The sequence below is a fragment of the Caretta caretta genome, chromosome 6 (assembly GCF_965140235.1).
Source record: "Caretta caretta isolate rCarCar2 chromosome 6, rCarCar1.hap1, whole genome shotgun sequence".
In the NCBI taxonomy this organism is placed as follows: Eukaryota; Metazoa; Chordata; order Testudines; family Cheloniidae; genus Caretta; species Caretta caretta.
The window spans coordinates 94,325,609-94,348,852 of NC_134211.1; the positions used below are offsets into that span (position 1 = coordinate 94,325,609).

The 23,244-nt window shown below is 42.6% G+C and overlaps 1 protein-coding gene across 1 annotated transcript in view; it reads right to left on the minus strand.

Annotated features, from left to right (window-relative positions):
- SEL1L (SEL1L adaptor subunit of SYVN1 ubiquitin ligase) overlaps positions 1 to 22,230 on the minus strand; it is a 59,104-nt gene extending 36,874 nt beyond the window's left edge. Inside the window, exons 1-5 of the mRNA XM_048853886.2 lie at positions 22,075 to 22,230; positions 10,253 to 10,290; positions 7,848 to 8,073; positions 4,080 to 4,247; positions 2,689 to 2,794 (exon numbers count right to left, since the gene is read on the minus strand). Coding sequence (XP_048709843.1) covers positions 2,689 to 2,794; positions 4,080 to 4,247; positions 7,848 to 8,073; positions 10,253 to 10,290; positions 22,075 to 22,147 — 611 coding nt within the window. The 5' untranslated portion in view covers positions 22,148 to 22,230. The remainder of the gene's footprint in view (positions 1 to 2,688; positions 2,795 to 4,079; positions 4,248 to 7,847; positions 8,074 to 10,252; positions 10,291 to 22,074) is intronic.
- Positions 22,231 to 23,244: the final 1,014 nt, after the last annotated feature.

Sequence of the window (23,244 nt, forward strand, 5' to 3'; positions counted from 1 at the left end):
TTGGGGTTTGGACCCCATTGGGAGTTGGGCATCTGAGTGTTAGAGACAGGAACACTTCTTAAGTTGCTTTCAGTTAAATCTGCAGCTTTGGGGCATGTGGTTCAGACCCTGGGTCCGGGTTGAAACAGACTGGTGTGTCTGGCTCCACAAGACAGGGTGCTGGAGTCCCAAGCTGGCAGGGAAAGCAGGGTCAGAAGTAGTCTTGGCACCCCTAAGAGGTTTCTGTGATCCAACCTGTCACTCACAGTAGAATATTCAAAACCTCACATGATTAAAACCACCACAAATTAAGAGAATATCCATGGGTTCACAGTCCTCCACATACATTGTTAGCATATAATGTAATATTATTCATGAGCCTTTTTAACAGTTCCCAGAGTCAGACACTACACTACAGAGGATTTTTTTCTGTTGTTGTTGTTCTGGTCATGGAAGACACCAGACACAGGATCTAGTGACAAAGTGAACTTACCATCACCAGTGCTTTATAGTGGTTTCATAGGTCACATGAAAAAAAAGGAGGGCATCAACTCGACTATCTTGATTCACTTCAATATTAAATCAATTTAAACTAAAAGCACCAATGGATTCCATACAAATACTGGGCTAAAATGATTATGTAGTTGTTACTGTTGTTGTAATGAAGTAGCCAGATTAACCATGAGAAGTTTTTGGGAAAAAGGCCTTTTTGCTAAATTAGTTTTGTTGATTTTGCAAGATCCATGGTTGAAATACACACAAAAGGTCTCTTCACTGTGATCCCCAAAAAGTACTATTTAAACAGGTTAATGTATAAAAAAAAATTGTTTTGTATACTTTAATCTGTGTAAGATATTAAACTACCTTGAATGGTTTAAAGGAAATTGTCTCACTTCTTCCTTTTTCCCTATTTGTTTGCTTTCCAATTTCCCTCCTATTCTCTGCACTTCTTCCTTTCTCCCCTGTAAATAAGTCTTTATGCTTCATGCTCCATGTTGGTTTCTTTCGCACCACTCTCTTGTAGTCTTATGTTTAATATCATTAGAAAGATGAGTACAGCGACTTGAAACTGAAAGACCACCGCTACTAATTCCTATAATATTTAAAGCACACAAGGAAGGATGATCTTGCAGCTAAGGTACTGGAATGGAACCAGATTTTCAGAGTCCAATTCCTGGCTTTGTCAAAGATGTCCTGCCTGACCTTGGATAAATCACTTAGCCTCTTGTGCCTCAGTTCCCGTGTGTAATGTGGAATAATGCTGCCTTTCGCATACTCTGTCTTGCCCACACAAAACTTTTGGAGGTCTTTGTATCTTACGGTGTCTATGTAAAGTGCTTTAGAACAAGAGGTCCTGATCTCAAATGTGGCCTCTATATGCTACTGTAATACACATGATTTATAGTATTTACAGTAAGTCGGAACTACCTGACGTTGCTGCTGAAGGAGAAATTGTCATGAGCAGATCTGAAGTGGTAACTGGATTTACTAGATGGATGGAGCACAAAGAAACCAGACTGAGCAGAATGAGAGTTTCATCTCACCCTTGTTCTTCCTTGGTTTCCTCTTTTGCATGTATCCATTTACGTTATACAAAATTAAATTGTAGTAACTGAGTTAATTAGCTAGAACAGAGAATAGAATCAATACTTAGCAGTATATATAGTGCTTTCATGGTAATCAAGCAACCGTAGAGAAGGTCATACTGAATCTTTTTAATCTAATCTTTGAAGAAGTCAGTGAGATCCTGAGCTGAAAGGAAAAAGATCCGAGGAGAGTCAAAGGTGCCAAACAGGCACTGGATATGTCAAATGTCAGTGAATCTAGATATGGCGTTTTTAGAGTTCATATCAGGGCAGCTGTTACATCCTGCAGGGGCGGTTGTAAGATATTCCTCTCTGCTGCTGAAGTAGGTACCACATGTTATAACAAAAACAATTTCTACAATTCATGCTCTCAGCATAGGTTAGGTATAGAGAGGGCCAGGAATTTTTTGACAAAGTCTTTTTTTTAATTTTTAACTGAGAAAATGCTGATTTAGCAAAAACTTTTCATGTAAACATATTAGCTTCAATGAAACCAGAGACAAGTGGTTAAGGACTCACCAGGCAAAGCATGGACTTGGACCTGGGTCTCCCACATCTCATGTGAGCACCCTAACCACTGGGCTATTGGCTACTCAGGTTGTTGGGGGGTGAGTCTTGCTTTTCGTTGAAGATTTCAAAAGGTTTTAGGTTTGTCCTGCTTTAGGATGGATTTTTTTTTTTTTTTTTTTTAAATCTTGGAAATTGTGTATGTGGGGGAAAAAAAAAAAAAAAAAATTCCTCCTGCCTAGCTCTTGTTACATGGCTAGAGAAAAACAATAGTTGTTGTGCTGAAGTAGAGAATTGCACTGCTTAGCAGCACAATGAACATTGTTAGAATTATCTGCACACATGCCATGCTGGAAAAAGTCTGGCTACTTTTTGTGGATCTACTCAAAGAAAGCTGTCATGAGTTTCTGCTCCTGTGAATGTTTTCCAGTTACCATTTATTCTCAACGCCACATGACTGACTTATATGAAATTCAATCTATATAACTTCTAGTATCACTCAAGTCTAAAACCCAGTGTCTCATTAAGCTTTGTCCTGGTTACAAGACATCATACTAAACCAAGTCATCCATTTTTCCCAAGAAAGATCTATGTTAATGTTCAAGCAGGGACTTACTCTTTTTTCTGTGCCTTTTTACTGCTCTCATTAAGGATTTTCATCCCAGTCTGGTAAACATCCTCTGCTTCCTGCATCTGTCTTCTCTTATTAGACTGCTCTTCAGCTAAAAAAGAAAAAAGATAAGTGATTTAAATCAAATGCAAGAGGCTGGTCTCTTAAATGTCTGTTTTTGCCAGTATTCATGGCAGATTCTTCCTTGGCCACATGATTAGGGTGCTACCAAATTCACAGCCATGAAAAACGTGTCACGGACTGTAAAATCTGGTGTCCTCCCATGAAATCTGGTCTTCTGTGTGCTTTTATTCTCTTCTATACAGATTTCACAGGAGACCAGCATTTCTCAAATTGGAGGTCCTGACCCAAAAGGGAGTTTCAGGGGGGTTGCAAGGTTATTTTAAGGGGGTCGTGGTACTTCCATCCTTACTTCTGCGCTGCCTTCAGAGCTGGGTGGCCGAAGAGTGGCAGCTGTTGGCTGGGCGCCCAGCTCTGAAGGCAGCACCCCATCAGCCGCAGCACAAAAGTAAGCGTGGCAATACCATACCATGCCCTCCTTACTTCTGTGCTGCTGCTGGCGGCAGCTCGGACTTTAGAGCTAGGCTCCCAGCCAGCAACTGCCGCTCTCCAGCTGCCCAGCTCTGAAGGCAGTGCGGTCACCAGCAGCAGCGCAGAAGTAAGGGTAGCAGTACAAGAACCCCCACTACAATAACCTCCGCAACTCATTATTTGGGTCAGGACTCCTACAAATTACAACATCGTGAGATTTCAGATTTAAATCAGTGAAATCATGAAATTTACAATTTTTTGAATCCTATGACCGTAAAATTGACCAAAATGGACCGTGAATTTGGTAGGGCCCTACACATGATCTTGTTATTGCAAGACAAGATACAGAGGTTGTGCTGGCAATGAGGGAGAAAGTTGTCTCAATGGGCTGTTGGGTTTTTATAGCCACCCTTTTTTGTGCATTTGCCTAGTCTTTCATTTATTTTGCTATCACCAGGCTGCTCAAATCATCCTCCTGGAAGGTGGGGGATAAAGGAGAGAAAATATCCTCAAACACACATATTTTGTCTTCCTTTCTGCAAGAGATAAAAGGGTCATATTCGTGCAGCAAGCCACCAACTTCAATGGGAAGTATACAGTGAATTCCCCATGTAACTCTCAAATTTTATGCATTAAGGTCACTTTCAGTTTCCATGAGCCCAGGAAGTGGGAGTACCACATGATAATGTAGGAATAGGCATCTATGTCACTAGGATGGCTCTCCCTTTCCCATTACTTCTACTGTGGAAACCTTATGTTTATGGAGACACTTGCCCACAAGGGATAAGCAGACCATTAAGCTCAGTAAATATTCTTTGATGAAAGAAATGTATCTGGCTACTCACTTTCACAGAAGCCCCACTTTTGATCTCTCTTGTAATCATAGGTTGTTGCACACCAAAGCCTGCCATCTTCCCTCCCATCAGCAGTACATTCTACATACTCCTTCTCCAGGAACAGGAAGGGGAAGTGGCAGGGCTCACTGTCTGCAGTGCCTCCGATGGCTGTCAAAACTGAAAAAAAAACCAAAAACAAAAACCCAGGAATGAGATCTGTCTCTCTCACAATGTAGCAAACAAACTGTTCACCACCACAGGGGACTGTTCTTTGTATGCCAGGTTTCTGAGTTTTACTAAGACAAACTCATTAAGCTGCAGTTTCATTATTCATGCAACACTATAAAAAGGGAAATAAAGACGGGACATTTTAATGTTATCTGTACTATATTATTAGCCATTTTAGATTATTAGAAGTCTTAAGATATCAAAGCTAGAATTTAATTTAGCTTCCAGTGCCCATATTCTACTTGCTCCTGTATTGCTCTTCACTCAGCTAGGGCAATGAAAAAGAATGATTAGACTGACATTTGATTGTAGGAAGTTTGACTTGTCGGTTCTCATGTATTAACTTGTGCAATACTGCAGTTTGAGTCTCTTATCATCATAGAGAAATATCTAGATCTAAATCTCACTGAATTTTTATGGATTTTTTTAAAAGTGGAGGAAATTTCTACTAGTTTTCATGAAAGCTTCTCATTTTATAAGCACTGCCAACTCTCACAATTTAATCATGAGTCTCACAATTTGGTATTTTCATTAAAGCCCTGGCTCCTGGAGTCATGTGAATAAAAGATACTCTCAACTTTAAACAAAAATGTAGGTTTCTAGTCCTCAGGGTTAGAAAGAAAAGTTTGAAAACACGACTCCCTGAAGGCTCAGAAACTAGAAAGCCATAAAACACTTTACATTTTGTTTTTTTTTAAGTGAGCCAAACTTATGATTTTTGAACGCTGGGTGGTATCAATAATATTTTAAAGATACATTATTATATAGGTTTTGTTTAAGTCTCCTCTATAAAAAAGAAGAGCTGTTTACATACAAGCCTTCTTCTAGAATTACTAGGAACACTGCTATGTTGGACAATTCCAAAGATTTCATTTTTGGGAAGACAATGACGTGTGAGCAAGTTAGTTGCTTGACCAACGGTACACACTAACTAGTGGCAGAATGATTTTTCTTCAGAATATGCACACAGTTATTGGCCAGCCCCAGCAACTATGGCACAGGGGCTTAGCACAACAGTCACGAATAACTGCCAATCCTGGAGTAGTCTGCAGAATTAAACTGACTACATGTATATTCTATTGTCACCTGCTCAAGTACTGAACTAAAAGATGTCCACAATCAGTGACCAACCAACTCAGCACCTTGGCATCAGCCCTGTTGAGAACTTGGATTTTGTCTGTATTGCAGTTATTGTTTTGGAAGGCCTGACAATTTTTTCCATGTCAAGGGGAAGTTTTAAAAGTTACTTTTTTGGTGTTTCCTCCTTTTAACCATGTTAATCAAAAAGCTATGGAAGAATATCCATTCACTTTTTATAAGAATCCTAAATTTACTTAGCATTATCCCCCTAAGCTGGTTTCACATAACACTATGCTAAAGTCTATGAAGTTAGAAAGGTCTTTAAGTACTGGTGACATGGCATAGTAATGAAGGGGAAAAAAATTAAGTCAGCTTAGGTTGCACCTGCTTGGTCAATTTAGTGTAAAACTGAAACTATGATAAAGAACCTCTCTCTCTCAAAGTTGCATAAATAGACAAAAGATGGTTTCATATGAACCAATAGCAATGAACATTTCCCCCTCTTCCACTCATTAGTTCACCTTCTTGGCACTCAACAGCTTTTTACAGGCCAAGACTAAAGTTCAATGAATATAGAATTTACCATGCCAGAGCAAACTACTGGATTCATCAAGTCTGGTTCCTGGCCTCTAGCAGTGGAAAATACTGGATGTTTCAGAGGAAGGCAAATAAATACATAAAATGCACCAAGCAAACTATGCAGCACTTTAGATGGTGGCATTAGTTTACAACTGCCTCTCACACCTTATTGCATAGCTATGATATTAGTAGTCAAACATTCAGCTAGCCATATCCTATTTCCTTACCCGCACCACCTTCTTGTTTTTATTTTAAATCCGGGCACAGTATTTGTTTCTCCCACAAACAGGTGTTTTTACTAACACCTAAAACAATGCAAGATGCTACAGTCCACACACTGTGATAGTGCTGTTACAGGAGAAAAATGGAACCATGAACTTTGTATGAGAGGCAAGTATAAGAGGAAGTTATTTATAAACTTATAAATATTAAGATATCAAGTACGGGCTAGTAAGCATATTTACTCAGGTGACAATCTAAGTGGCTGTACACAGTCTAGTCTGGGATTCAGCTATCTTGCTATAGTAGGGAATGTTCCAGGCAACCAGCTGAGGTATTTTTACAGATCAGATTTGAACAATGTGAAAACAAAGCACTTTCATGGCATTATGATGGGAAGATACAAAGTATCTTAATGAAATTTCACCTTCAATTAAGAAGCCTGGCTGACTAAACATGATGCTTGAATCTGAAGGCTAGCAACAATTGCTCATACTACTAAAAAGTCTTTTTACTCATTTTTCCCACTTCATTAATATCTTTCATCTCTGTACGATGTCATACTCATCTACAGCAACATCTACAAGTGCTCAAGAAAAGCGTAGAGCATTTTGTATTAGCAAGAGGCTACAGATGTTTTATAGAATGTCACTTTTTTTAAAGTGTATGGTGCTGGTAGAGGTTAGCAGATGTTATTAGAGGCAGTTCTGCACAATTACTGCTTCCTTTCACCACACTAATCTGCATTTGTGAAAAGGCATATGAAAAGAACTGCTAGAGACAAAGTGTTGAGTTAAACATTAAGTTACCATACAATCACCATTTTCCATAAGGTTAGAGTAAAAGTTAATTTACTCTGGGCACATTAAAAAAGTTGTTTCCTTTTTATGTACATCAGCCTACGTCAGGGATACCCAAATGCCAGCTGCAAGGCAAGGATATTAACCAGATGAACTCTAACTTTTCATTATGAGTTAAAAAGCTATTCCTACTCAGCTTCCCTGGAAGATACGACAACAACTAGGCATGGTTTTTATTTGAAAAGTTACCCTAGTTTATATGAAATAAGGTACTGCCCTACGGCTCCTAAGAAGTTGTCAATGCGCAAAGTTGCCTCAATGTCAAAGTTTGCTTCCATTCTCCTCAATTTTACTCAAACCTAAATACAATCAACTACCAGAACAAGACGACCACTTATAGTGTTTTCCCTCTTCCCCATATGACAAAGCTATAATCAGGCCAAAAAAGTCACTATTTCTGGGGAGAGAAAAGCTTTAGATCATAATCTATACTTCAAAGTAAGAAGATATGAGTCATGTTCATGTTAGAACTTCAGGATTTGGATTGTTCTCTCTATTCACAAGTTGTTTAAAAAAAAAAAAGGGAGCAAGGCACTCTAACTTGAGCGAATTTTCTTGTGCTGTGCAATCAACAGAAACTACGGAAAACATTTTAAAGTGCATCTGAAGTAAATGATATAGGTATTAGCCAACATTACGGTAGGGAAAATTAAGGCTGTAATGACCATTGCATTCTGAAACCCCCTATTCAGTTAGACAATTGAGACAAATGAAGATTATTTCTGGATCCCACTAATCTCCCAAATTTTTCCAGATTGATTTTGCTTCTTGCCGTTGGTTCATGAAGCCTGCAAAATTCAAGCAAAGTTACCTGGTTTCTGCCTTGCTACATCTTCCAAGTTCTTATTTAATAGGTTTGACATTTCAAGAGAGTTAAGCTCCTCCAACATGCTTTCCTTCTCCTCTTCTTGGCTCCTATAGCGCTCTTCATCTTCAGTGGGAGAGTCTGATTCCTCTGACTCAAGGAAGATCTGACCTGCGACAACACGGGTTCCTGTGGAGCGGTCCCCGACCTGTTCTTCTGAAGGCAAGGAAGTCTAGAGAAGAAGAGAGCAGAATTTAGGAGACTAGTCCTCTCACTGACTATTGCTATTCAATGTCTACCCCTTTTTGGTTTATGAAGCCTACTAGGAAACTGAACTTAATATGTTACTTCTCACTCTTGAAGTTAAGATAAATGTGTTGAATTGTTCCTTTCAGCCCCTATTCCCCACTTCCCCTTTAATTCTTAAAGAAACCAAAACCAGCAACTCTTTTCACAATGGAGATGTCCCAAAACACTCTCACAAAATTGGTTGCTCTTCATTCATGCAGATTTGTGTGCACATCACTTCAGCTTATATGAAAAATGGAGCTTCATTTGTGCTGATTTGGAATGACCTGTTTAAAGCTAAGGCACTCAACGACAGTATTGGAAGTATAGCAGAAGGGGAGACTAGTTCCCTTTGTACTTAAGGGAAAAAACTATCACAAGTCACAGGAAAGTCAAATTTGGACACATGGACCCAAGTGTTTAGTGGAGAGCTGACTGTATAAGGCTCTCTAAAGGGGAATCCTTTGTCCTAATGTCAAACAGCTAAGTAGACTGAAATTTCTCCTTCCAAGTGCAAACTTTTCCTGTACTATCTTGTATTCCACCACCAGTTCTTGACTTCATGTTTGAGATATTCCATCTGAATTGTAACAGGCTTTTCTATTACACTTAGTTGAAAGCTTACTAAGGGACTTCACTTGCCCTATCAGTTTTGTAATATTAGTGCTTGTAATATTAGTTTCAAGTCTATCACCCTCTGACCACAATTCTTTGTTTCCTCTCTCCTAAAATCTCCCATTTATATTCTAATATTAGTGAAAAATTAGAAGGCAAGTTGTCTATTATTTAGAGCAAAGAACTAGAATTAAAGATTGATGGGTTTTAGCTTTAATACAGCCAAATAAGGAGGGAGAAAGAAGTGGGGAAAAAACCACCACACCTAGTCTCTTTGCCTTAGTTTCCTGACCTGTAAGACAGGTATATCACCTACCTCACAGATATACTGTAAGGCTAAATTTGTGTTTTTTAAAGCACGTTGATATGCTTTGATGAAAGGAGCGACAAGAGGGAAAATGACCTTACTTCTGCAGTAAATCAACTCTCCTTATGCTTAAGGTTGTGAGTGTGTCATGGATTCTGTGACTTTCTAGGACCTCCATGACTTCTGCAGCGACTGGTGCGGCTGGCCCAGGGGGGCCGCTGCTGGGGCAGTCTCAGGCAATCGCCCTCCTCCCCAGCAGCAGGAGTTGGGGTGCACGTGGGAGTGGGCTCAGGCACGGGAGGGGGTGAGGGCTCTGGGCGGCGCTTACCATGGGGGGCTCCCCCGAAGTGGCGATGTCCCTCCCTCAGCTCCTAGCTCCACATGCTGCCTCACCACCCCCACAGCTCCCATTAGCTGTGGTTCCCGGCCAATGGGAGCTGCGAAGTCAGTGCACGGAGCTAGGAGCTGAGGGAGAGCCATGTCGCTGCTTCTGGGGAACCCAAGGGGGCAGGTAGGGAGCCTGCCAGCCCCCACCCCATCACCAGCAGGGGTCCCAGGCCACGCGCCCCTCCTTCCCCACCAGATTTAGGCAGGGGTATATAGTACGTCATGGGTGGGTCACGGGCCACGAATTTTTGTTCACTGTCTGTGATCCATCCATGACTTTTACTAAAAATACCCATGACTAAAACGTAGCCTTACACATGCTACATTTTTAATGACTAATACTTCCATAGGTCTTTATTGGTATTACTTAACGAAACCCTCAATGAGATAACAAATATTCTTTTTTCAAAGAGGTGAGCTGAAGCTCCGAGATGTTAAGTGACTTAGCCAACGTCATACAGCAAGTTAGTGGCAGGTTCTAAATAGACTCCATTGAGTTCTGATTTTCAGATCCTTGCTCAAGTCCAGTGGCTCTCAAAGTTTTACATTAGTGACCACTTTCACCATAGCGAGCCTCTGAGTGCGCCCCCCCACTTATAAATTAAACACACTTTTTTATATAAAAGTGTTTAATTATAAATGCTGGAGGCAAAGCAGGGTTTGGGGTGGAGGCTGACAGCTTGCCACCCCCTATGTAATAACCTTGTGACCCCCTGAAGGGTCCCGACCCCCAGTTTGAGAACTCCTGCTCTAGTAGTCCCACAAAGAGGGAGAAGAAAATGGAACGCATCATTCGGTGAGACTTATTGCTTACCTTTGATTCTAATGACTCATCTTGACCGCCTTCTTCATCTGTAAAGAATTTTAAAAATTAGTTCAGAAGCTATTTTAACATGTGTTATTGCCTAAATAAAAGCAATAAATTTAGCTAGAACAAAATAATATTGCTTAGCATTATTCTTTTGAGATATACTAGAGCTCTTGAGTTCACTAATACATCTAAAAGAAGGACAAGGAACTCTAGAACACACAGGTCAGTTGCACAGTCTTGTTTGTTTTTGTGATCTCAGGTAAGAGGGAAATAGAACTGTACCATAGATCTATTTTTAGCAGCTTCAAATGTATTTTGTAGATTCCTGTATTTCTCATCTTGATTTGCCCTAGGTCCTGCATAGTTGATGCATTCACTCTATTGTAAACAACTTTTCTTATTTTTTGTTTCCACTAGTCTCCTTGACCAAGAGTCTCGAGTTGTCACACATGATGTGGGACCTTCCCAAGTATGAGAGGAGACCTAATCATAAAATACAGCTTGGACAAGCAAAAATACAAGATAACTCCGCAAAATACAGCAGTATCTTAAAACATTGACTATTTCACTTAAACCAAGAGTCAGGACAAATAGGGTTAAAGCTACTGGTCTGTCCTTAACTCACCTTACTATGTTCAGATTATGCATTGCAGGGCCTTAGAAAAGGAAATCTAATGTACTGCAGAAGACTTGGAACAGGCTGAGTTCAGAGAGACAAACCTTACTTTCACCAATCTAGGTATGCTTTATATAAAATAATAGCTATTCAATACCTTGAACACAAAATTCTATTTGAAGTGCTAAGTACTATATTAGCCAATTAAGGACTGCTATATGTATATAGCATGTAGAATAAAACATTTCTGCTATTAACTTACACACACTGCCTTTGAAGCAAAGACGTGCTGATGGAAAACCAACAGAAGGCCATCACATTCTGCTGCAGCAAAGGGGCTGAATACTTGCAGATTTTCTATCCCTAATAGCTCTGAAACAAGTGATGGAAACTGTGATGAACATGACATTTAATTGACTTCACAATTCTGATGATTCTACTGACACCATCTGGGAACCACTACAGCAGGGGTCGGCAACCTTTCAGAAGCGGTGTGCCGAGACTTCATTTATTCACTTTAATATAAGGTTTTACGTGCTAGTAATACATTTTAACGTTTTTTTAGAAGGTCTCTCTCTCTAAGTCTATATATTATATAACTAAACTATTGTCGTATGTAAAGTAAACAAGGTTTTCAAGATGTTTAAAAAGCGTCATTTAAAATTAAATTAAAATGCTGATCTCATGCTGTCGGCCTGCTCAGACCACCGCCAGCCTGGGGTTCCATTCACCTAGGCGGCAGTAGGCTGAGTGGAGCCTGCGGCCAGGACCCCGGCTGGCAAGAGGCCGGCAGCTAAAAACCCAGACCAGCAGTGGGCTGAGCGGGGCCGGCGGCTGGGACCCCAGACCGGCAGTGGGCTGAACAGCTCAGCGCGGTGCCACTCAGTCTGCTGCCGGTCTGGGGTTTCGTCCGCCGGCTCCTGCCGGCCCCAATCAGCCCGCTGACCGCCTGGGATCCCAGCCCTGCCCACACAGAGTGGGTACCTACTTTCTCCCTGGTTCTAGCCCATTCTTTTCCTCTCTCTCTGCACTGAGCTGAGGGTGGGAGTGCACTGAGCACAGGGCTGGGGGTTGAGGTGTAGGATCTGGCCAGGAGCTAGAATGAGGGAGGGGGCCCAGGGTTGGGGAAGGAGGTTTAGGTGTGGAGTGCTTACCTGGGCAGCTCGCATTTGGTGTGAGGGGTGCAGGTAGGAATGTGTGTGGGGGGGTGAGAATGTGTGGGGCTGCAGGAGTCAGGGCAGAGGGCTGGGGGAGTGTGAGGAGGGTGCAGCAGTCAGGGCATGGGGGGCTGGGTATGGGGGGGTGCTGGAGTCAGGGCAGGAGGCTGGGATGTGAGGGGGTGCAGGGCAGAGGGCTGGGGGTGTGTGAGGGGGGTGCAGGGGTCAGGGCAGAGGGCTGGGGGTGTGGGCTAGGATCGTGGGGTGGTCCCAGCCCCCTGCCCAGAGCGGCTCACGGCAGGGGGCTGGAGGGGATATGCCCTGATTCCACTCCCATTCCCCAAGGCCCTGTCCCCACCTCTTCTCCACTTTCTCCCTGGAGCAGCGAGCTCACTGCGGCTCCACTTCTCCCCCTCCCTTGCAAGGGCCATCAGCTGATCAGTGGCAGGGATGGAGAGGAGATGGGGCAGGAACCCAGCATGTCGGGGGAAGGGAGAGCTTGCCTGCCCTGCAGCAGCATCCGGCAGGACCAAGCTTCTTCACCCTGCCCCCACGGGAAGGGTGGGAGGGGGGCAGAGAAGAGTGCGCTGGGATGGGCAGGATTTTTAATGGCATGCTGCTGCCTGCTGGGGTCAAAGCCTGAGTTCGGCAGCAGGCTGAGCGGGGCCGGTGGCTGGGACTCAGCAGGCAGCAGTGTGCCGTTAAAAATCAGCTCACGTGCCGTCTTTGGCACGCGTGCCATAGGTTGCCGACCCCTGCACTACAGTTTACTGCCATGCAATAGCCAGTGTTAGAAGTCAACTACTAGACGTTGCTGCCCTTGCCCTTTTTCACTTAGTCTGACTTCCTGTCATGAAAGATAAGTACCATTCCTGACGCATTCAGGTCTTGCCCTGGCAGATTCAATAATGGCAGTAGGAAATTATAAAACTACCATAAACGTTTAATAAAGGAGCAATGCTAGCTGTATTTTCCATTTTGAAGCAAACTATAATGCTTTTCAACTCAGAATCTCACACACTGCAATTACTTCTCCCACTACTGGAGTGCAGCACTTTCATGGTGACATGCAACAGATGTTTAGAAGCACATAGTAAATCTGCACATCAGTTTAGGTAAGAAAGCGAAGAATCCAATATCTGTTTTGAAAATGTAGGGGAAATTAGGAAGCAGAACGTAATCAGTTGGAATTTAGGTATGACACTCAGATTAACATCTTTACTTTCGAAAATGATATAGTTTAGGTCACATCTACACTAGTGAGCTGACAGCAGAGCAACTGTACTAAAGTAGCTGAGCTGCTGTAAGAATGCTCGTGTAGCCACTCTATGTCAACGGGAGAGAGCTCTCCCATTGACATAATAAAATTACCTCCACAAACAGCAATCGCTATGTCAGTGGGAGAAGCTCTCCCGCCAACATAGCACTGTGCACACTACCACTTATGCCCACAAAATGTATGTCGCTCAGAGATGTGTTTTTACACACCCCTGAGCAACAATAGATTTTGAAGACATAAGTGGTAGTGACTGTAGACATGGCCCTAGTGTTCTAAATACAGACTTGCAGACTAGCCATCAGGAATCCTATCCCATCTTGCATTTTAATCCTGACTATGACAACCTCTATGGCCTTGAGCAAATCACTTATCCCCATTTTACAGATGTGGAAGAAACTGAAATAGGAAGGTCAAGTTACAATACTATGGGATTAACTGCTTGCAAAGCACTCTGAAGATGTCAACAATACTATTTAATGCTTTACAAGTACAAGGATATTTTTAATTGCCACAACTGTTTAGGACATCAGCTTTAGGTGTTATCTGCAGATTCATTGTAATCAACAAATATCAGCTAATACATTCCCAAAAGAAAGATTTTAAAATAGCATTGATAGCCCCTCATTGCTAATTGGCATTGTATATTTTAGCAATATATTTATTCATAGATTCCAAAGCGAAAAGTTACCATTGTGGTCATATAGTCCAACCTCCTGTACAACACAGGCCATAGAACCTCCCTAAAACAATTTCTAGAATTCTATCTTGATTGAAAAATTGTCAGTGATGGAGAATCCACCACAATCCTTGGCAAGTTGTTTCAATGGTTAATTACCCTCATTGTCAAAAATGTACACCTTATTTCCAGTCTGAAACTGTCTAGCTTCAACTTTCAGCTTTCATGTTATACCTTTCTCTGCAAGAACGAAGAGCCCATTACTAAATATTTGTTCCCCATGTAGGTACTTGTAGACTGTAATCAAGTTACTCCTTAACCTTTTTTTCTTAGTTAAGATAAATAGATGGAGCTCCTTGGGTCTATCCCTATAAGACATGTTTTCTAATCCTTTAACTATTCTCGTGGCTCTTCCCCGAACCCTCTCCAATTTATCAACATCTTTCTTGAATTGTGGGCACCAGAACCGGACACAGTATTGGAATAGCAGTTGTATCAGTGACAATACAGAAGTAAACTAACCTCTCCACTCCTACAAGATTCCCCTGTTCATGTATCTGAGGATTGCATTAGCTCTTTTGGCCATATCATCATATTGGTAGTTCATGTTCAGGTGATCATCCACCACACCCCTCAAATATTTTTCAGAGTCACTACTTCCCAGGGTAGAGTTTCCATCCTGTAAGTATGGCCTACATTCTTTGTTCCAAGAAGTATACACTTAACTAAGTATACACTTAACTATATTAAAACACACTGTTTGCTTGCACCTAATTTACCACGCTAACCAGATTGCTCTGAATCAGTGTCCTTGTCCTCTTCATTATTTACCACTCCCCAAATTTGTGTGTCATCTGCAAACTTGATCAGTGATGTTTTTATGTTTTCTTCCAGGTCATTAATAAAAACTTTAAATAGCAGAGGGCCAAGAACTGATCTTTGTGGGATCCAACGGGAAGCTGATGACAATTCCTCCTTTACAACTACATTTTGGGACCTATCAGCCAGTTTTTAATCCATTAATACGTGCCATGTTAATTTTATACTGTTCTCGTTTTTTAATTAAAACATTATGTAGTATCAAGCCAGACAACTTACAGAAGTCAACATTATTACTTTTATCAACCAAACTCATAATCTCAAAAAATATCAAGTTAATTTTTCATAAATCTATGTTGATTAACTACATTATCCTCCTTTAGTTTTTTGATTAATCCAAGGACTTTATTAATTGTATGGCAAAGTCATACAAAACAAAATACCAACAGTCTAATAGGGTGTATTCCCTCCATACACATATGAAACTGCCCATTCACAACAATTACATGTGTAATGTGACAGAAATGCAAAATTGAGGTGGGACGGATGAGGGGAATTAGCAGTACAAACCAGGACTAAATTTGTTTTGTTTTTGTCTCAAAAGCAAAACAATGGAACTGTTTCATTGCAGTTGCATCATGTAGCTTCTCTCAGAAGAAACCAGCTCTAAATTAACAGGCTGCAGGTATAACATAGTTAACAGGCTGTTACACAGGTGTTCTTTCCAAACCAGACTGCTAAAAAAGGCAAACACAATTTTAATTTATTTAGCTGTACTGGGCTCTTAAATGATTTTCCAGTTAAATTAGGCAGACTAACTTGCAGTGATACTGGATAATGCAAACAGCAAAGGGATCATTTACAGACCTACAATTCTTGACACAGAACTGCTGAACAGAACATGGACATTACAGTTATAATTAAAAGCATGCCTACTTTGAGAGAGAATTAAAAAGGATCTTTTGGAGGTGTTAATGAGGGGCTAGTGGCAGGTCACTGTTGGAAATAAGAGGGAATTATTAACCAATGTTTGTCCAGTGAAGAGAATCAAAGATTATAATGTTTATGCACTTGCCAAACAGTGATTAGAGCTAATTGTTCATTTGTTTTTCTAAATGCAAATCCAAGCTCAGAAAAAGTGGGTCACTTACCATTTGCTGGATCTGTTTGAAGGGTTGCCTAGTGCTATAGATGCTAGTTCTGAAAGGGCTGATTGGAAATTAATCCTACCATTTTTTAAGCAAATGGAGGGATAGTGAAGATTATTAAAAGGTAACAAGCCGACAATACAAGACAAAAAGAACATTTTAGTTAGAAATTTAATGCAAAATTTCTTCATCAGCCCTGAACCGTCTTGTGCCCCAAATGAAATTCTACCTACAGTACTTAAGTATGAGGCACTTCATGTGGATTAATTACTTGTTTTGCCACTTCTTTTAAGCACTCACAAGCTCAAGTCAACCCAACCTATTAATGATGAAGAAAGAGGACTGATAGTACACACTATCCACATTAGAAGTACCTCTAGGAACAAGGGCTGGGTAAGACATTTTTTGTATTTTGTGGGAGGATCCAGAAATTAGGAAAAAAGTTGTGCAGTGTGGGCCATCTGAGGGTAGACCACCACCAGAGGTCAGACAGGTTTAGCCCAGACTCCAGGAGAAAAAAAAAATGGACAACTCAGGTTTCAATGTGCAACACTGTGGGGCAGTCAGCAACAGTAGAGAAATTCTGATAGGTTTAGTCTAGAAAAGTGTTAAAATTACAGGCTAAGATGGCTATTCATCCTTTGGAAATAGCCAGAGATCTAGTAGTGCCATAAGGAATCTCCCAAAAGCCTCATGAAAGGCCCAACTTATCTCTGAGAATTAAATTTTTCCACTCAGATTTTTGTAAATGCTCCAAATTCTGAACAATACCACACAACCCAACCAATACCCAAGATATTTTAGTAATGGACCATCAATGCAGGGCTGTGTGTGTTTTTATTAACTAGGGACCATTTCTTTCATTTTGAGAGGGATAATTGATTGTTTATACTTTGGAATAGAATTTGGCCTTTACTTATTTAAGGGGGAAAAAAAAAGATAAACAAACATGAAACATTAAAAAAAGGACTTTCCTCACATGGATAAATTCTTCTGACTATGCCAAAGTTTGACCCAAAACACACTTCAGGTAAGAGACTCCTGAACCAAATTTGTACACAATGCCACGCTTATTACAGCCAATCACCAGGAATGTGGTGATTGAGTAACTGTCACTTCAAGCTGTTGCCTCAGCAAGGTTAGTTTCAAATTGTCCTACTCAGTTATTTGTCCCACCACTATTCCATTAGTGCACTGCAAAGACAGTAGCCAGTCAGTATTAGTCCTCTTATGGCAACATTCAAGGTTCGTTCAAACTCCTTTCCAACTACTGGCTGAACTTTTCCAAAGCTACCTCTACAGCAATCCTCTTCTACAAATTACAATCTGGGGTTTAGACTACAAGGGAACTTTGAGGGAATACTTATTTTTGTATGATCAGACTTCAGCATACTACTTCCCACTCAAGTCAGCCAGGATGAGCACAGCATAACAACAGTAGCCAAGAATGCCTCCTCTATCAGACAGGATGGAAAATACCTCCGGTGGTGGGGGGAAAAAAAGAGAGAGAAAAATCCCACAAACAAGCCAGGAATCAAACTTGCATCCTCAGCATAACTAGTGCAAGACAAAGCCTCAAATCTGACCAGCAATAGTTATATGCAACAACAAAAGAATAAAGGATAAAATTTTAGGCTACAGTAATTTGGTTTTGAGATTTTAGTGAAAAGGAATGAATCAGGAAAAAAAACATTATTCTGATGGCTCAGAGATACCAGAACACCTTGAAGTACAAATGAAATATTTCCAATATGTAACAATAGCAAATGATGTGAAACCTGAACTTGTGTGTGTACAAACAGAAACAGAACACGCACACACACACACTCTTCTCATAAGTCCATGATTATATTAAACCTTCATAATTAAGAAACAGATTTCTTTTATCCCTGCTTAACCCATCTAAGTGTTCTCACTGGAGGACTGTCTACGTATTACATAGAAAGAATGTGATTAAAAACGAATGGCAGCACTTTTGAACAGCATTAGCAAGTACAATACTGTGACCGAGGTGGTGGGTAAAAAATAACAACCAGAACTGTACATGAGGGTCTGCAGAAACACATCTCTAGACTCAGCAATTTCAGCATTTGTATTTTACACAGACTTTTTTGGAAGCCACTTATAAAGCCAAAATAATGAAATATCAGGCTCTCTCTTAGTACTTCCACAATTCGGGAACTGATTTGTTGCAGGAAGATCAGCAATACCATGTCATGATTTATTTCTGATTCTTTAAGACATGAAATAAACCAACACATCAGCACAAGTAAGTATCATACTCCATAAACATACCTAGAAGAAATCAAAGAAGTCCATGAAGGAGGGAAAGATTTGGAACAGTCTTTTTCCAGGACCCCACTAAATAATTGTTTAGATATCTCCATACCCAATGCAGATTAAACAAAAACAAGCCTATCATCCAATAACAGGGGGGAGTCCGACACCACCCGAGACTACAAAGTCTACTAACAAGTGGTGCATACAGAACCTCAACCAAAACGGTAGATGTAATCCTTGCCATGTCTTCCAGTTGCTTCCCCCAATTTACCAGTATCTCATCAATTTTATCTGGATTGAGCTACATCAAGAGAGTCCTCATCTAAATCACACTCTCTTTCAAACATATTTACATCTTATTCTATAAACAGATGGTGAGGCTCATTCATTTGAGGCCCAAAACTTTTCTTGGCTTAACAGCAAGCATGAAGTCTCCAATAAATTACTGATTTGAGCAAAGTTTAAGGTTTTCATTAAATTAAGATTTCAAACTAGGATTGTGAGTCTTGGGTACAAGGCCAAAAACAGTACTTGATAAGCTATGTACCGAAATAGAAACCTTATCAAAAACTTTTGAATCCAGACAATTAAATTGCAGGTTCAAGAATTTGAGTTTGAGGTTGCTCAGAAATAATTTTTCCACATCCCAGATGATTTAGGCTTAGCCTCCAGAAGTTATGGGTGAGTATTTAGGAATTCAAATATCCACTTGGCAGGCCTGCTCCAAGTGTAAAACAACTGAGTTATAGCATTCAACATCAAGCCTCTACGCTTGTACCAGACCCGTCAAAGAATGTTTCAAGTACCAATAGGCCTATTGTTGCAGGATATCAGAGAATCCAATGAAAACAGTCACAAGCCAGAACCAGTTCACAAAATAACCTTCTAAAGCAAATGTTAGTTAAGAAATGCCTTTCCAGGATCACAGTGGCTGCCAAAAATCATTTTGATACATTCAAAGTTATATCTGGATCTTGACATGATGACCATTCCAATTTTTAGCCATAGCAACCCCTTAGCAACACCTAACACACCAAATACATATTACCTATGTATTTTATTATAGATGTTTGTACCTAACTTAAGCATCTGAAAATTAAAATCTGGTGACAGAATCGAACTCCGCAATACATAATACATAGGTGAATATGTGTTCCAAGCCCCTCTCTGTGCTGATCCACAGAGGATATGAGTTGTTACAGCCCTCAGCTACAGAGCCTTGGCTCTTTAGCTGTTCATTCTCTTAGCTCTGGAGGTCCCCAGATCAATCCCCCGTATTTCAGCCAAGAGGGCAGCCAACATGCATACATAGTGCCATGTGTTTTAAACGTACCCTATTGTAGAGGATATTCATCATACCATCAATATACTCACGATTTAATTTTGTATAAAAAAAAACAAAACAAAACCTTGAGTACTAGGTTCAAAGTTCAACTACCAGGATATCACACTCCAGAGAACACAGCCCTGTCAAAAAAATTACATGCTGCATACCAGCCATGCCAATCACATGCACTTAAATATCCTGCATGTACAACTGATTGATTCATATGTGGTGGGATGAGACCAGTTTTCATTTTTAATTTCTTTATAAGCACTCTGAGAAGTGGTAGATAGCAAGTGTATTGGGTAAGTGGGGTTATGTTATCTTTTTGACTTCAGAAAGCTAGATGCTTCTGTACTACACTTTGGGAAACACACAGATGGCCAGTTATGTTATCTACAAAAGCTGTGACAATGGTATTTGAGATCCAGTACTTGAGCAAGGCAACCTTCAATTTTTAACCCTCTAGCTGGTAGCATACGCAAAAGATAAAAAGTCTAGGACTTATTTACCAAAAGCTTATCAGGCTGACTATGAGGTCATCTTCTTAAGTGACACCTCCCAATATTACAAATCTTCCAAAAAGCCCATTTGGGAGGCATCTTTTCCCCAAAAAGTTCAGGGTGAAGCTGTCTCTGCCTATGTCTACACTACAGACACGACAGTGGCACAGCTGTATTGCTACAATTGTGCCGGTGTCAGGTCTCCCATGTAGCTGTTCTATGCCAGCATAACTAAACCACCCCTAACAAGTGCTGGTAGCTATGTCAGTAGGAGACGATCTCCTGCCGACATAGCGCTGTCCACACCGGTGCTTTTGTTGGCTGGGGTGTGTTTTTTCACTCCCCTGACCAACAAAAGTTTTACTGACAAAAATGTTATCGTACACATAGCCTCTGCAGCCAGATAACATCCTTTCAAGCATCTGTCTGTAAAAACATGGGAAGGTTGTGTGAACTGGAGGCTGAGAGAATGTGAAAGAGAGATAAATTAAACAATGTAATTAACAAGTATTTGGAATAACATAACGAAGCACTGTCCATGTATTATGCACACTTACAACACTAAAGACATTTTATTAACAGAAGAAACTCCAGCACTGCTTACTTACTAAGGACATGTCTAAATTAGAGAAAAGGGTATTTTTATAAACACACATTTTGGTTACAAGGTGTTTAAAAACATTGGCATCCAGTGCACACAATTCTTAACACCTTCCAGGATCCCCCTTAACGGCACTTTGCTAACATGCTTAAAAAATAAAATCACCTTTTTTTCTACTCTACATAAGAGCCAACAGATTTGGGGCAGTTGATGTGTTAACTCAAGCATGATGTTTTTCAGTCCTTCCCTAAAACAGTTTATCAAAACAGAAAAGTCCATCACCAGCAACAATCTAAAGTAGAAGGCTAGAAGCTGTTGACATGTGTTCCCATCTGACCCCACACTACAAGTTAGGTCAGCCACCTGTTACCCATTCCCCTCATCATCTGAGCACCCCATACATCCTGCTGTCACTTATACCCCAACATCCCAACACCACCTCCCTACCTTACCCCAGACCAGGGGTCGACAACCTTTGAGAAGTGGCTCAGCACGCTGCCAGTCTGGGGTTCCATCTGCCGCCCACTCTGCCTGTCTGGGGTCCCGGCTGCCGGCCCCGCTCATCCTGCTGCCGGCCTGGATGGACGGAACCCTGGGCTGGCAGCAGGCTGAGTGGGGCTGGCAGCTAGAACCCCGGTTGGCAGAGGCTGGTGGCTGGAACACCAGACCAGCAGTGGGCTGAGCGGGGCCAGCGGCCGGGACCCTGGCTGGCCAGGCCTGGCGGACAGAACCCCAGATCGGCAGCACACATGGCAGATGGAACCCCAGACCGGCAGCGCGCTGCGCCACTCAGCCCGCTGCCAGCCGGGTCCCGTCCCAGGGTTCCATCCATCCAGGCCCCTAGCAGCGGGCTGAATGGGGCCCGCAGCCGGAACCCTGACTGGCAGCTGAGGGCCACTAAAAATCAGCCCGCAGGCAGCCAACCCCTGCCCCAGACCACAACCATCGCTGGGTCAGCCACCCAGCTGTCCCCCATCCTCCCACCACCCCAACACACTCTCCCCACATGACTCTACACCACCCCGCTGTCACTCATCCCCCACCATCCTGACATGCCCTCCCCAACTGACCCCACACTGCCCCATCCACCCCACTACCACCCGTGCCCCCAAATCCCACCATCCCATCCTCACTTAACCCCACACCGCACCTATCCCTGGATCAGCCACCCCACTGTCTCCAGTCCCCACCACTATCCCGACGCTTCTTTCCCCGCGCCCGTATCGCTGAGCCACGAGTCCCTCGAAGCCCCAGTGCCCCCATCCCCGCGCCACCCCCAGCTCTCCCCCACGGCCGGCACCCCGCGCTGCCGTCCTGGAGGGGCGGCGACCCCACGGGCAGGGAGGCGGTAGAGAGGCGAGCCCCTTGCCCCGCCCGGGAGAGGGTCGTGGGGGTTACGCCCTCGGGGCCCTAAATACTGACCCGCAGTGGCTAGGCCACAGCTCAACAGCGCCGCGGCGCAGAGTAGCCACGCCAGCCGCTTCCGCAGATCCATCGCAGGGCTCCTGTAAGACGACAACGCCGCCGAGGAGCCCCAAGTCCGGCTTCCCCACCCCGCCCACCTGCCTCGAGGGGGCCAATCACGCCACACCAGCTCTACGACAACAACCAAACACTGTGGGCCATTCACAGCGCGGGCGGCCCATTGGACGATAGCTTCTCCGACATGGCCCAGTCGGATTGGCTGAGCACATTGTAAACTGACGGATACCTTCGCCCGGCCAACCGAATCTCAAGAAGGGAATCGCAACCCTGGCAGCGCTGGCCCAGGGAGATCGAACGTCCGGACTACAATACCCAGAATGCATCACGGGCCCAGCACCACAATACCTACAAGGCAGGGCGGAGAGCGCGTGGTACAGCAGCTGAGGCGGGCCGTGCGAGTCGGTTGTTGGGAGTCCAGCTGTAATTCACCCTTGACCGTGGGATGGAACAGATTTGTGCTCCCTCATCTGGGGTGGGGCGCAAATAAGAGCTGGTGGGTTCCCAATAGCCCTGTATTATAAGTAGGGTGACCAGATGTCCCAATTTTATAGGGACTGTCCTGATATTTGGGGCTTTTTCTTAGAGAGGCACCTATTACCCTCCACCTCCTGTCCCGATTTCACACTTGCCATCTAGTCAACCTAATTATAAGCGACGTCCGGTGTTTAAACAGAAAATTGCCTGTCCCCTACTAAATCTCACCTCTGGACGCCTTTTATCCCGCGTTTCAACAGCAGGGGGCCGGTACTCACAGGTACCTCATCTTTCAACTCCTCTCTCCTCCCCTCTGACCCTGGCCCTTCAGTGCTGCAGAGGGGAAGCTGTCGGCTGCCAATTTTGGTTCCCCATATTTGGGAGGTTACATCACATGACATAATCTTTAATTAAAGATTAATCTTTAATAGCTGGAGACTCCAGGACAATCCTGGAGGTTTGGCAACCTGAGCAGATGAGGCGGTGCTCAAGGGCCAGGGTTGGGAGGGGAGTGGAAAGATGCCCCTTGTGAGTTCTGTGCCATTGCTGGACAGGGTCCCTGCTGACTCCAACCCTTAAGCGCAGGATTCCCATCTGCTTTCCCTGTGCAGGCTCTGTCAGGCAGAGCAAGTG